General features: G+C 34.3%; 1 protein-coding gene across 1 annotated transcript in view; it reads left to right on the forward strand.

The window, feature by feature from the left end:
• The window catches only part of LOC126972129 (leukocyte tyrosine kinase receptor), a 53,196-nt gene extending 37,793 nt beyond the window's left edge, over positions 1-15,403 (forward strand). Inside the window, exons 16-26 of the mRNA XM_050818725.1 lie at positions 543-654; positions 1,355-1,456; positions 3,556-3,772; positions 4,498-4,713; positions 5,389-5,556; positions 6,837-7,031; positions 9,121-9,239; positions 9,706-9,812; positions 10,178-10,261; positions 12,206-12,300; positions 15,323-15,403. Coding sequence (XP_050674682.1) covers positions 543-654; positions 1,355-1,456; positions 3,556-3,772; positions 4,498-4,713; positions 5,389-5,556; positions 6,837-7,031; positions 9,121-9,239; positions 9,706-9,812; positions 10,178-10,261; positions 12,206-12,232 — 1,347 coding nt within the window. The 3' untranslated portion in view covers positions 12,233-12,300; positions 15,323-15,403. The remainder of the gene's footprint in view (positions 1-542; positions 655-1,354; positions 1,457-3,555; positions 3,773-4,497; positions 4,714-5,388; positions 5,557-6,836; positions 7,032-9,120; positions 9,240-9,705; positions 9,813-10,177; positions 10,262-12,205; positions 12,301-15,322) is intronic.
• Positions 15,404-15,911: the final 508 nt, after the last annotated feature.

A 15,911-nucleotide genomic window follows, 5' to 3' on the forward strand; every position in this document is an offset into this window, starting at 1 on the left:
TATTTTTAGAGTCTCTCTCACAAAGTATTCAGTTTAGAAAACAATGACATTAGAAACCTCAATATCATTTTTGAAGACCTATCCATAGATATGGATAGGACCTATCCACATGTATGGATTTCATGAAAAACATTTTTTGAGTTTCAGTTCTAAGTATGGGGAACTCCCAAAATTCATCGTTTTTTTCTGTTTTTGTGTGAAAATCTTAATGCGTTTCACAGAATACATCTACTTACCAAGTTTCAATAGTATAGTTCTTATAGTTTTGGAAAAAAGCAACTGTGACATACGGAGGGCAATTTGGCTACGGAATCCTAAAAAGGAACGCGATACTTAAAACATAAAACTTAACACATATTTAGCTACAAGTAACAGAATGACGTATTTATAATGCTGTATCATAACTGTGTATACGCGAGACAGCAATACACGTGATTAAGTTTGAATACTGACGTATTCTTGAACACGGACCTGAGTCCTCAATAGCCCAGTAATTTCAATAGCTAACCCATATAATATACCTAATACTGTGGTATTCCCAGGCTTGTGGATGTAATTACCGCTGCGTCGCCATGAACGAGTACAGAAGTGAAGTGAAATGTTACTGCCCTGCGTCTTGGTCTACAGACCCTAGCGATCCCAGCAAATGTATATGTAAGTACTACTAAACAAATAAATATAAACACTTTTATATGACAATAAGGGACGAGACAAGAAGGCCATTCATCTGATGGTAATTGATACGACCTGCCCATTAAAATGCAGTGCCACTCAGGAATCTTGAAAACCGCAAAAAATCTGAGCGGCACTACAATAACGCTGGTCACCTTGAGACATAAGATGTTAAGTCTCATTTGCCCAGTAATTTCACTAGCAATGGCACCCTTCAGACCGAATCACAATAATCCTTACGCATTACTGCTTCACGGCGGAAAAATAGGCGCCGTTATGGTACCCATAATCTAGCCAGCATCCTGTGCCGCAGCCAGCAGAAGCCTCCCATTGGTCAATGCCCTAAGTCACCTCTTACGGGCCTTAACTTGGGCGTGGGTCTTCCCTATTATTTTTATGCCCCAGGGAGGCACAGGGCAATTAAATACTGCTTGGCAGTGGAATAATCTACCGCTGTAGACAAAATTAATTGACAATACAGTATTCTATCCTTCGCCTCGTGAGTAAACGCCTGTTGTGCTCGGATTTCGTATCATAGTCAATTTGAACAGCGACAATACACGTCTTTTTGAGAAGCGACAATGCAAATCAATTTGAAAATTTTAATTCGAGAGAAAATTTTAAAATATGTTAATGTAAATCGTATTTTAATGGGGCAAAATGGAGTTTTTTTTTTTTGCAGTGGAAGAGGTGTGGTCACAGAGCATATGGATCCTGATCATAGCCTTGTGCGTTGTCGGGTTTGTGTGTATGATCACTGTACCCTGTGTTTGCCTGCATTTGTGTAAGTATTAAAAAGCATTTCTTTTATTACATGGGAACAAACGACTCATATCAACCTCGCGGCGAAAATAGTGAGATAAGTTTGGTAAAATGGATTTGCTTAGCATTAGCGTGGCATATTACAGTGCTGTTAATGATGGCATTTGACAACCTTGAGCTTTAATAATAATAATAATTAAAAGTTTATTTGGTTCAAAAATACAGAAATATTATTACTAATAACAAAATTATGGGCATTACAGAACCAAAATGGTGTCTTAAAGTCAGCATTTTGTTAGGAATTTTACTATCTACACACCGTGACACAGACTTTGAGAATTAAATATTTATATATTTATAATCCCCCAAATCTACTGCTACCATAAACATTGGCCATTATAAAAAAGAATTATATATATCCAAAAAAATAAAAATTAAAGTGTTAGTAAGTAGTTTTTTTAATTTTTTTGGAAAATAATAATAACATAACATTAAATCATAATATCATAGCATCGGTAAGTAATCGGCAAAATTTTTCTTATAAATAAAATAACAATAGGTTTGAATAAATAATAGGTAAGTCATAACTTTGACCTTTTAAAATATATCCTTATGACATCAATAAATCAACTAAAAAACCCAATGATGTTCTATATATAAAACCAAATAACAACAAATCCCGTAGGTGCTTATCATTATCAACTTACCGATATTTAAAGTAGGTAAATTAAATCTTAATATCAGAGCAAGATACTCAACTGTTTACCTGAACTTCTAGCAAGTGTCGTTTGAATTTTATTTTGAAAGCAGTGACATGCGGCTGTGTTATGTGTGAGGCAAATTAATATTAAAGCACTTCTTACGTTACGTTGGGAGAATTTAAGTTTTTAATAAAGATATGATGGCTGTTGTTTGGTGATTGCACCAAATAGTAGATAGGCAAAGTGTAGTGATCAGCGTGATTGCATATTCATTAACTTGGCTCTGTTAATAAAAGGTGATACGTGAGCTCTACTAGGTATTGGAAAACAAAACCTAGCGCAAGCATTTTGTACTCGCTGAATGAGTAACTTTGTACGGGCTAGCAAACATCCCTCGATCATTGTATCACAGTAATTAAGTTTTGATAGAATAAGCGAGTCACATAGATGTATGCGAATATCTTCACTTAAATATGTACGAATTTGGTAAAAAACTTTAAATCTATAATAACAATGTCTAACTGTTTCAATAATGTGATCCTCGAATCTTAGTTTAATATCAAACTGTACTCCTAGATTTCGGGCTTGTTTCACTTGAACTATATTTTCTTCGCGCATCTTTAAACAAGGATTGTTACCATTTATTTGTTCTATTAGAGTTTGAGTGCCTAAAATTAAGAAAGATCACTTAGATGGATTAGGAACAAAACAATTTCTGTCTGACCAGTTCAATAATTGATTCAAGTCCTGATTTATCTTTTCTACGGCATTTTTTGTTTCACATGGTTTGAAAGAGTAGTATAGGTGAAGATCATCCGCGTATAAATGATATTTACAGTTTTTATACATTTAATTATGTCAGCACTATATATAATAAATTGCAACGGTCCTAAATTAGATCCCTGTGGTACCCCCCCCCCCCCGATTAACAGGAGAAAAGATAGAAGTACTAGTTGTATAATAATATATATATATATATATATATATATATATATATATATATATAATACTACTACTACTACTACGTTGCCAGAGCAGTTACTTTTCATTTGAACTTGTTGTAATCTATCGGATAAGTAGCTAGTAAACCATTAGATAGCATTGGCATCACATCCATAATAGGTTAGTTTTGCAATTAATAGAGAAGTATGAATAGTCTCAAAGGCACCTGTGTAATCAAGCAGTGTCAGAATGGTTCATTTACCTTCATCCTGTGCTATTAAAATATCGTCGAGCAAAGCCCTAACTGTACTCCTGCCTGCTCTGAAACCAGATTGTTTTTCGGGTAAGATGTCATTAGACTGAAGGTACTCAGTAAGCTGAAGACTTATTATTTTTTCTAAAACTTTGGACAAAAATGGTAAGATGCTATTTTGACGCAGATCTTCAAATTCTTCAGGATTTTTTATTATATCCACAGATAATAAATACCAGCGTAAAAAGGAAGAGGAGCTCCAGAACAAGAGAGTTCAAGAACAAGTACTAGAGCTCCATCGGCTACGAAATGCTCCCGGGGGAGGAGACAACGCGCTTGGGATGGCTTTCAACCCTCACTACGGGAGTGAGAGTTTCTACCCATTAGGAATCGATGTGAGAGGCTTGCCTCAAGTTACAAGGGATAAATTGAAGTTGATCAAGTAAGTGTTGTTAAAATCCGAGATAGAAATGTTACTTATAGCCTGTTATGTATGGTATGCTTTTCTAAACACACGCTCATTAACAAGAGAGACTAGCGTATGCAATGTTAAGCAAAATTATTAAAAGCCTAGTAAAAATTAAAAATATAACATTAAACGAAATTCTCAAAAACCTTAAATTTTGCAAATAATCGATAAGTAGTATAACCGTTTTATTCGATTTGTTTCTGTAGACTTTAGTCTCATTTAAGATATTGAATGATAAAAATGGTTTTGTGGCATACTGATCCTTCGATCGACATAGACATTACTATCAAATAAATTGAATTTATTAAAGAAAACCACAATAGCATGCAAAAAAATAACGCATAATTCACGACGGGTAGAAAGTTACCAATGTACTTAACATGTACTTAAAGTTACAAAACAAGTTAAAAGACGCCACAAGTAAGGATATCATCCCCACCATCTGGATGTGTGGCGGTCCTCCACAGTGCGGTTTTCAAGGAGCTTTCTTCCACGTACTTCAAAGCTGTGGAATGAGCTTCCTTGTGCGGTGTTTCGAGACGATACGACATGGGTACCTTCCAAAAAAGCGCGTACACCTTCCTTAAAGGCCGGCGACGCTCCTGTGATTCCTCTGGTGATCACTTAACACCAGGTGACCCGTACGCTCGTTTGTCCTCCTATTCTATAAAAAAACACTGCACGTTTTCATTTTGCAGAGCTCTAGGACAAGGTGCTTTTGGAGAGGTATACCAAGGTCTATACAAACACCAACCTGGAGATACGGTGGAGATGCCCGTAGCTGTAAAGACTCTACCAGAACTTTCGACCGGCCAAGCCGAGTCTGACTTCCTGATGGAAGCCGCTATCATGGCGAAGTTTAATCACCCCAACATCGTGCATCTTATTGGTGTATGCTTTGATAGGCATCCAAGGTAGGTAAAACACTGGAGGGACAGATAACAACACATGCTTAAGGAACTTTCTCGTACTTTGTACGTACACGGCTCTTATGATGAAAGATCTTATATTGCACCTTTGCACGACACGCCACAAATTAGGATATCATCCCCACCATCTAGGTACCTGACGTTCTTCTACAGTTCGGTTTCCAAGGAACTTTCTTGTGCGGTATTTTCCGGGACAACATGGTTCAAAAAAGCGCGTACACTTTTCTAAAAGGCTGGCAACGCCCCTGTGTTACAAGCTAATTAGGGCGGCGGTGATCACTTAACATCAGGTGATCTGACGGTAAATTAACCTCTTCTTTCATATAAAATTTCACAGATGTCTGCAAAAGATATGTATTTGTTCGTACATAGGTAACGAAACTCGATTACATTTCCTCCTAATGCATTTTCTCAATGACGTTCTATATAGAACGCATTCATTGCATTTTCTGTACGATATCGTGTTGGCAGTTTTATAGTAGTGTAGAGTAGAACTTAACCAAGAATAAAAGAGCGTATATGTAATGTTAATGCAAAGAAAGTATGTCATGACAAGTGAAGTATTAATCTTTGCATAAGTGCTAAACTGATTTCCTGCACTTTTCACTTCAATCATTATATCATCATCTTGAATTTGATTGAAAACCATATATTTTCCAGGTTTATAGTCCTAGAGCTTCTTAGCGGAGGTGACCTGAAGCAATTTCTTAGAGACAACCGACCTAAGCCAGACAGAGCCAGCGCTCTGACTATGAAAGATCTCATACTTTGCTCACTGGATATTTGCAAGGGATGCAAATATTTGGAGAGTCAGAGGTTTATCCATAGGTAAGAACAATGCGACAATTACTTCGTGACAATCGATTTAATAAATATAAATTAATTAGCACATATCGTATCATACAGCAGTGGTTCAGGTACTGAAAATTGAAACTGTGCCAGTCAAATGTAAGCCAAAAACAGAGAAATAATTTCTTCGAGACACCTTCATTCTTCTTATGTCCTGCAATTGAGCTTAACGAAGATCAAACCTAAACGTACCATATTTAAATAAAATATACTATGTAAATATTGTGTTTGTTACAAATAAATATATTACTTGCTTTCTTATTTCGAAAAGATTAACTTTAAAACTGAGAAACTAATAATTCTAGATGCAAAAAGTACCTCCAATGCTATTGTTTTAAACCAATTCTCAATGTAATGCAATAACAAATATAAGCTGTCAAAATAGCGTCCAGAGTACCATTTACGTCAACTCTTAACAATAATAATGTACATACATGTATAACAAACACACACACACAAACACACACATATGTTGTTACTTTATTTTTAATTTACTTTCTTTTAAATTCAGTATTGATAAATTTGTAGTTATTTAATTAAATTATTATTTTACAGTATAATATAGTCTCTATAGTAAGAGTAATGCCGATGATGACTACCAAGATAATGATTTACTGTTAATCATAGCTCTATTCGATCCCACGATACAGTCTCCGACTAGTGTGGCGATTCAATTTTCTCATATATATAAGCTTGTAAAATATTTAAACCTAATGCAACTTAATGACAATGCATTTGTAAAAAGATCGATTTAAATAAATTATTCTTATAACGAATTTGAGCAATAACAATTAGTTCAGCTTCAAGTCTCGTAGTAGCGCCAGGCGTGATCTGCTGAAGGCACCGCCATCTGAAGAGGACCAGCGGCAGACCGGCGAAGTGCAAGTTCGTAGAAGTGAACGCAAATAAAGACTCGTTCCTTAAAGCTGAATATTTATTTCCATTCCCTGACCCACTCTTGTATTTAAATATCTAGATTAATCTACACATATGGTTGTTGTTCTGAATATTTTTTTTTTCAATAAGTTTGTATATATTTTCCGTTCATTATTTATAAATATTGTAGGCTATCTGGCAATTCGTTTATTACATTAGATATTATATTACTTAGCATTCTTGTACTATAGACTTAATTGGTTTTTGGAATGAAAAATCTCTTCTCATATTACTCTAAATTTATTTCATACTAAACAAGACTTAGATGCAGCTTAATGAACGGAATAGTTTCATTTTAGATTCACAATATACTTTTTGCACAGAGACATTGCATCCCGGAATTGTCTTCTAACATCGCGTGGTCCCGGCAGAGTTGTCAAAATTGCTGATTTCGGAATGGCCCGAGATATCTACCGCGCGGACTACTATCGTAAGGGTGGGAAGGCTATGTTGCCTATCAAATGGATGCCTCCTGAAGCATTTATGGATGGAGTGTTCACTATCAAAACAGATATTTGGTAAGTGAGGATACTCTTGGATATGTTTCTTTGAACGAGGAATAGTGTTTTGACTCCTGAGGGCCTACCATCAACTTTTAATAAGCGATGCGAATCCGATGCAGTTCAGTTTAGGTACCTATAGGTTATAGGTTATCACGGGCTATTATCCGCAACTCGACGACTACAGCGCGCCTATTTTGCGTAGTGAGTTTAGGTACCTAAACTGAATCACTAAAATTCGTACCATGAAGTGCCTTTTACTGAATGGAGTTTGGATCGCTTATGAAGAATGAACGAAATAAAATTGCGTATCGAAACCTAACATGATATGATTTTAGCGGTTTTTTTTGCGTAGAAAATACTAAAAATACATTTTAAAATTGCGCAATTATTTCAAATTAAAAACCATTAAGCCCTTTTTTATACTTATTAAATAATAGTAATATAAATAAATATGGTTCTTTGAATTACAAATTAAATGTTTCCTTATGTGTTTTCGTAAAAATAACGAGTTATGAACGCACCTCCATTGATGTTTGATTTGACAGGACCACAGAGTACATTTTGTTTAATTCGTTCTTGCGAACAGGCTATAGCCCGGGCCTTTACTGCCTCGTCTTAGGATTTTAATTTTTGGTATTTATTTTCAGTATTTTGTTTTACAAAAAAGACCAATAAAGTATTCTCATCTCATCTTTAATCAATAAAAATTTTCTTTTCTATGTTTTCACTATTTTTTAAAAGTTATTAACAACACGATTCACTTTCCTCTTAGGAAGTAGCAACTTTTTTCGAATCGGTCACTTTGACAAAATATAAGATATCCAGTTTAGGTTGAAATAACACCTCATGGTACGAATGAATGAACGAACTAAATCAGTTTGCGATTCAGTTGATATCATTTTTGACATTCAATTGACATCAATTGAATGTCAAAAACGAATTGTCAATTGAATCGCAATAAGAGTTCGTAGTAGACCCGCTTGTATCAAATATAAACCTTTCAAATTGAAAAAAAATTGTTCAAGAGAGCATTTTAAATTACTCATTGAACGTCAAAACTATCACCGAACGCCTTTCAGTAGTCTACAAATCTAACGTACAGTGCACAATTATTTTCTTTGTGTTTCTCTTATAGTTGTTTCACACCTGTATAAAATTTATGGTCATGTGTTGGAAACCCCTCCTGGAATCTTAATTGTTCGATCGGTTACCACTTATCCATTTGTTCAGTTATTCGGTTCTGCATGTGGACGTGAACAGAATGTATATACTTGATACTAGGCTGAACGGTCTATATTCAATTTTCAAATTCAAATATTTATATTTAAAATAGGATGTGACATCACCTTATTGAAAGTCAAAAACTACCACCCATTCCAAAACGAATGCCTCAGATCTGAGAAGAATGGGCGCAACAAACTCAGCGGGCATTATTTTTATCGAAAAAATATGTTTACAAAGTAATATTGTACTGTACACTTAATATTTAATAGCCTGAGGGCGGTCGCTCCATTCCAACACTGGTATCATTGAGAAGTCATTTATAGGTTACAATAACCTTTACAACACAAACGTTTTTTTAACAATTCTTTTGAATAACGTAATACTTTTGATTTGAACATTTTGTGTGATCTTGTTGTAAAAGAATATACATACCCCAAAAACGACTTACTAACTCGACTTAGCAGAGTAGTAGGCATTATAAGTTTATGTCTGTTCCTGGTGTATAACATTATGGTTATGACAGTTTCTAGCAAATTCACTTATGTGCCTATGTATGTTACATTACATTATCAAGAATATATATATAATTTCCAATATCCCGAGGGCTACCCCTTTCGTAAAGCAATATAACGTCAGATTTGCACCACTGCGTAACTACTGTTTCAGTTTCCAGGCTCCAGCACCATATTGAAAAGTCGTGTATGGTGTGACACGGGATCAAGTGCTTCAATCTTCAATTTCTATAATTCCATCATCATCATCAGCCGTAAGACGTCCACTGCTGGACATAGGCCTCCCCCAAAGATTTCCACGACGATCGATCCTGCGATTAATAATAATTAATAAGACCTGTAATTACATAATTACTCATTATTATCAGGTCTTTCGGAGTGCTGCTATGGGAGGTATTCTCGTTGGGAGTGATGCCGTACACGGGATGCTCCAACCGAGAGGTGATGCAGCTTGTGTCTGGCGGAGGAAGACTCGATAGACCTTATGGTAAATTTTAGTACTATTCACACCCGACCAGGCTTCATTTTGGCTAATATTGATATATAATAATCCAACAACATGCAAAACGTTTACAAATAGACTATATGCTTCTTTTGATTTGCTTGCTCTCTGCTTTGTTCAGACGTATAACGTTTTTCGCGTTTATTTACCAGGTTGCTTGACATTTGATAAAATTCAGAATTGTCATTGTGTTGCCAGTGTTGTCAGCGATATAGTTAACATTTTGCATAAAGAAACTTACTTCGTTTATTCTCAGGTATAAATTTAAACCATATTTACTAGTAAGGACTTTTTTTTAAATTTGCTACAATTGTCAAGCAATTAATCTTACCTTTTTCACATTGTGAAGTCTTTAGAGTTTATTTTTTTAATGATAACATTGAAAATAATATTACTAAGAACTCAATAAAGTCTTGTGTTTGGTTTATTTTCATATTCTTCTTTTCTTTAGGTTGTCCACCCGAAGTATACCGGCTGATGTGTGAATGTTGGAACCCCGCTCCAGAACATAGACCTTCGTTTGCACAAATGTTTGACAGACTTCAAAGGTTCTTACAGGCAAGTTTACTTAAATTTTTGTATAGTTTATAATCATTTTACTTTTTATGATATATATGATATTTTAAACGCTGTTTAACATTGAACACGATAAATATATTGAATGCAGTACCTTATAAACTTATTTGTTATATATTACAGTTATTACCTTAAAACGGTGGCTGTTGAGTTTCTTATGTGTTATTTTTCTCTTAGTAATGATTTTAGGACCTAAGTTATAAATAGAATTATTATTACAACCTTATTTGCTAAAAATTTTAATGACACCAATTCTGCATATTTTAATATGTTCTCTTTAACACTTTATAGGCTTGACTAATAGTAATAGTAATTAATATTAATAATTAGTACTTAATTTGATACAGGATCCGGAAATCACAAACGCACCCCTTCCAATAATGAGGTCGTTGACCTTGCATGACGACTTTGACGAACTTAATGGATGTCCGGTATGTATAATAAAATATTTTCATATATTCCATTCCAGTTTATATAAAATAACTGTGCAGTCTCCGACTTACAGTGGCGTTTTTTTTTCTATACCAATATACAAACACAAATAATTTTTCCACTTTATTTTGAAATTATTGATTTAAAAAGATTATTTATACTTCAGTAAACTTCCGGTTATTTCTTTATAGTACCGAATAATCAACAAAGCATTTTCATTTCCATTAAATATATTTAACTTCATCACTAATATACTACTACCAGTAAACTATATTCACCATTTGTAAAGTTGTTACTTAAATGCACCACAAATAATATTTAATGATATGATCAATACATTAACTAATTATGGTTTTTCTTTCAATTTCGCCCTGGCTACTAGAAGCAAGTAAAAATGATTTGTTTTTTCTTGATTCGATGTTAGTTGGTCTATAAATGCTTGCGGGTGGCGCATGGTTTTTGGCTAAAAGAGTTCTTATTTTGATTTTCTTCTCAAGATTTCGTCCTACCCCGCGTAGTATACGAGTAGTTATCCTGTAGACAGAGAGATACATTGAAGATTGCATGACACTAAAGTTAAAAATCTGAAGTTTTTATTTACTTCAAAGCATCTCTTTATCGACTGATATGTTTACTTGCTAAGTAGCTATAGCGAAAACCTGTATTTAAACCCTTTACCATTGAGCTTTATGAAAATATCTTGAAGCTTCAAATAACGTTTTATAAGGCTTGATGCTAATTTTATGCACGTTTAGACTAGTGAAGGCTTAGGGAGATTAGGCTAGTTTCGTGGTTTATGGTCTTTATATGATTTTAATATCTATTTAAATAATTGCTTCTACGATTAATTTAATCGTCATTTTTTTTCTCTATGGAAAAATTAGTAAAAATAGAATATGAAAAATTCATTAAATATAGATGGATTATATTCATTACTCGAGAGAGGTCTTTATTATTAGTTTAAACTAAAAAACGATATGATATAATATAAAATATGCGTGTATATAACAAAAGAATTAAATATGAGTATTTACTATTAATTTTCAAAACAAAGACCATATATTATGAACTGTAGAATCTCCCTGTATACTTCACTAAGCGCTGTGTTGACAGCGATCGGTGGCGTGTGACTACCTCGTGCCGAAGTCACCTCAGGAGCAGGCTTCAGATGCTAGGTAACATTCACAACAACGCTGATAATAAACAGGCTAGAGCTGTTTGAAGCTTTCGATACAAACACGCTCATAATATTGTATACAATCTTAATTAATCTAAACATTAATTGAAAAAATGTCATTTGTATTTAAAAACATGTAGAATGTATGCCATGTTTCATTGGATACATTATAATTATTAGCACACTTTTAAAAGTTTTTATATAGGTTCACTCCGAGGGATCACAAGTGGTCCAATTTGTAATGATTAGTTCTATAATTTAGTGCACAAAATTGAGTTAATTATCAGCGTTAGATTTCTCTAACAATATTTATATCAAATTTAAAATTAAACTTTGCACTTCCTTTAAATTTTATGTTGTTTTATAAAATGATTGTGTTCAGTTTCTTTGATATTTTAATAAAAAGTTTTGTCGCACTTTTATAAATTATAAAAATATACAATAAGATCAGATAACTTACCATTGTTGTCTAAATTTTCTCATAAGATACAAATTATATGCGAAAGTTTAGACTAATTTATACCTAAGACACTGCTCTAAGGGCAGAGCAAGAGAGGCATGCAAAAGGCAGTCATCCCTATAAATACTAATAATTCTTACACCGCACAGTTTAGTTATAACTGGTCATTTCAAATTATTGGAAAATCTTTATAATGATTCAAGAGTGCGATCAAAAAGTTCAATTTTAAAATAAGGATTGTGACACTATTATTTATTTCGAAGATGTTATGATTATAAGTAGGAAGTATAAGAACAAATATTTTAGCTCAACGGATCCGTTGGTACTTCATAGCAAAACGCCAACGGTGACACCCGACCGACAAGAAACGCAGGCTTCACAATATCCACCTCCACTGAAAGGTGAGTTATTATTATCTTTAACGAATGAAGTCACACTAAAACAATGCATTAATTTTGAGTTGGATACAAAACAAGAAATGAGAGAGCCACATAAAAGATCCATTAAAGGATCTTCTTTTTTACTCAATTAAGTATTAATTTCTAATGCATTAATCCTTAATTGAGTAAGATAAATTATCTTAAGATAAACACATATTTATTTATCTGTGTCTATGATTTTTTTTTGTAAAATATCAAGTCTACGACTTTTTTTACATTTATATATACAATTACTGGGAGTCTTCCCGCATTAATTTGTCGTCTCTGGACACTACCTGTTTCTTGGATTCGCCCATAGACTCCATTTAAAACATGGGATAGCCGGTGATTAGGAAACCGACGCGAAGCATCTTGTTACCGTTGCAAAAGCCGTATTCTGTATTTGTGTAATTTTGAAACATACGCTTTTTATTTTGATCAAGCTATTCCATATTTAAATTCAAATCAAAAATTAAACTACAAACGTGAGTTTATTTACTATACTACAATGAACGCGTGAATTTTTTTTGAAATAGATCTCTTTGACAATCTTTTTTTATCCTGCCAGTTTAGTTCTTGCATTTGCGTTGGTACGCATTAAACCTATTTGCAAGATATACCAACGGCAATATATTAGATTTCTAGTTTAGATTGGATACGTATTTCTTTCCTTTGTGATCATTTTTATTTTCAGTTCCTAGTTGTTATGCATTGTTATAGAGCTAAGAGAACAGATATATTTTTAAAATTATCTGCAAGGCAAATTTCATATCATTTCTGTTTGTTTCTAAGGCGTTTAAGATTAAAAAATCCTCAAAAATATATCGAAATACTATAATTTTTGTCTCACATTTTTAAATTTGAACCAATAATAACCATAAATAGCCTGTGTTTAATCGTTTTTATAAACCAGAAAAGTAAGAGATTTAAACTGTTCCTTTTCTTTAATAAATTCTTGATGTTGCATTTTTTTTTTTTGGAAAAGGAGGACAAACGAGCGTACGGATCACCTGGTGTTAAGTGATCACAGCCGCCCACATTCACTTGCAACACCAGAGGAATCACAGGAGCGTGACCGGCCTTTAAAGAAAGTGTAAGCCCTTTTTTTGAAGTAACCCGTGTATTATCGTCCCGGAAACACCGCAAAAAGAAGATCATTCCACAGCTTTGTAGCACGTTGCAGAAAGTTCCTTGAAACCCGCACTGTGGAGGACCGCCACACATCCAGATGGTGAGGATGATATCTTAATTTGTTGGGTGTCGTGTGAAGATGGAAATCGGCGGCAGGAATCAGGTGAAACAGCTCTTCGGAACAAACCCCATGATGAATGCGGTAGAAGACACACATTGAAGCGACATCTCTACGCAACGCCAAGTGATCCACCTGTCAGAGCCAAACGAGCGTACGGATCACCTGGTGTTAAGTGATCACCGCCGCCCACATTCACTTGCAACACCAGAGGAATCACAGGAGCGTGACCGGCCTTTAAAGAAAGTGTAAGCCCTTTTTTGAAGTAACCCGTGTATTATCGTCCCGGAAACACCGCAAAAAGTGATCCACCTGTCAGAGCGCTGGGTCTCCGACCGGACCTGCCCTTTGTAGAGCGCTAGAATGTGGGCTTGAAAGTATTGCCGTGATTTTACACTTATTTCAGAAAAAGCAATTTTTAGCTTTTTCATGTTTTTTTCATACATGTGCATATTTTTAGCTTGTTCATGTTTTTTTTCATACATGTGCATATTGCAGTTAAAATTATCGAAAAAAGTCTACCCCTAACCGGAATAAGTTTAATCACCAATAACCCTGTATAATAATATATTCTCATTTAATCTTAAACGTGTATATTTACAGTTACGTGCAAGAAAAGCAGTTCAAAAACCACAAGGATGAACTCCTTCCATTGCAGATGTAGACTTAAGCGTCAGTTGTTTTTTTGTCCTCTTTTATATATCTATTTTGGTATACAGGGAAGTGTTATTGAAGATTTTAGAGGTACATACAAACCGATATAGAATAATACTTTGCTTTTTACCTTTATATTAACATAGCCGAGAATGACTTAAGTTCCCACTATAATATAAAAGTACTCTTTTGGCGATTTGGGATTTTGTAACATTTCAAGACTTTCATATTTAACTTTAACCGTTATACGTTAACCGTTATACATTGTGATTTAAAAAACATTTGCGTCGCATCTAAAAAAATATATAGACTTTCATAGGTGGATATTGACGTACAATAAAACAACTACATTCCCAATCACCTATCAAATGGTCGTCAAACAATGTCCGTGCGCCTTTGTATATACGTATACATCAACTTATACAGATAACATTCATTTAAATAAACACCTTATTTCGTGGCAGTAATGTTCAAAGTCTTATTGTATGTATGTATTCTGTACGCTCATTAGATGTAGTAACACTACGTTATGCGGGAAACGGACGCGAACATGAGGCAAGAACTTTTTGTTTTAGCAAATAAAATGTAACTATTTAGAAAATTGATTTAAAACGTCAATTTAGTTACGCAATCTTGGTAATTTAAAGGTGTCCCTTTAAATTACCAGAAAAAGGGTTTACCTGAAATACGACACTCCATCGTTTTTTAAGTTTTGATATACTGTTATTTGGACAGTATTGCATTGAACACTTCGACATTGCGTGGCGTTGTATTCAAAGTGCGGTCGAAACACAGCTAAATAAATGATAACTCTGCATAATAAAGTAGCCAGAGTTTGGCTTCAGACAATTTTTGAGTGTCATTATGGGTCTAGTAGTTAATTGTACCTAAATGTAGGTGGAGCAAAATCTAAAAAAAATGATTTTTTTTTACAGTGTTTAAGTGTTTGAAAATGTCTTTGGGTTATTGTAGTAGGAAAACGTTATCACGTGTTGGTTCGTTATGCTCTTGGCGAGGCGGCTATATCATACAAAATTTTGGATAACACTTAATTTTACAAGGATTTCATATTCTGCATAAGATTACTAAATAATATTTCAGCATCACAAGAATATGGCAACATTCCAATGGCGTCCAAAATCGGCGCGAGCGCAGGTCGGGAGGGTTCTGCTTCCGGCGGAGAGAATCTGACCAGCACCAAATTTCTGCCGTCTAATTCTACAGACAGGTTTGTATAAAGCAGTTAAAGCATAAAAATGTTAAATATTCTTATGCTATGTTAGTAGTTTTTCTGCGCCATCGAATCCGAAATGAGGAGATCCGTAGAACCAAAGTCACCGATATACCTGGTGGATTGCGAAACTATAGTGGCAATGGGCAGTAAACACATAGATCGAGGGACAGATGGCCGTTGGGGCAGTAAAGTCCTCAATATTTTTCTGTATTTAGGTCTGGAAATGCACCACGCTCGATAGACATATTAAAGATTAGCTGAGGCCCCACTATTTTTGTTTTTCTGATTAAAAACTAATAGAGATAAAAGGTTCCACCGCAAATGTAGGATTTTGACATTTTACAAAATATCTAGTTTTAACTGAATTTATGCACACTAGTATCATGTTTACTGTTAATTTTAGTAACACTAGCCAATAATTGTCCAGATTGCTAAGTTCAGAAGAGGGGGCATCGT

Source organism: Leptidea sinapis, chromosome 2 (assembly GCF_905404315.1).
Source record: "Leptidea sinapis chromosome 2, ilLepSina1.1, whole genome shotgun sequence".
In the NCBI taxonomy this organism is placed as follows: Eukaryota; Metazoa; Arthropoda; class Insecta; order Lepidoptera; family Pieridae; genus Leptidea; species Leptidea sinapis.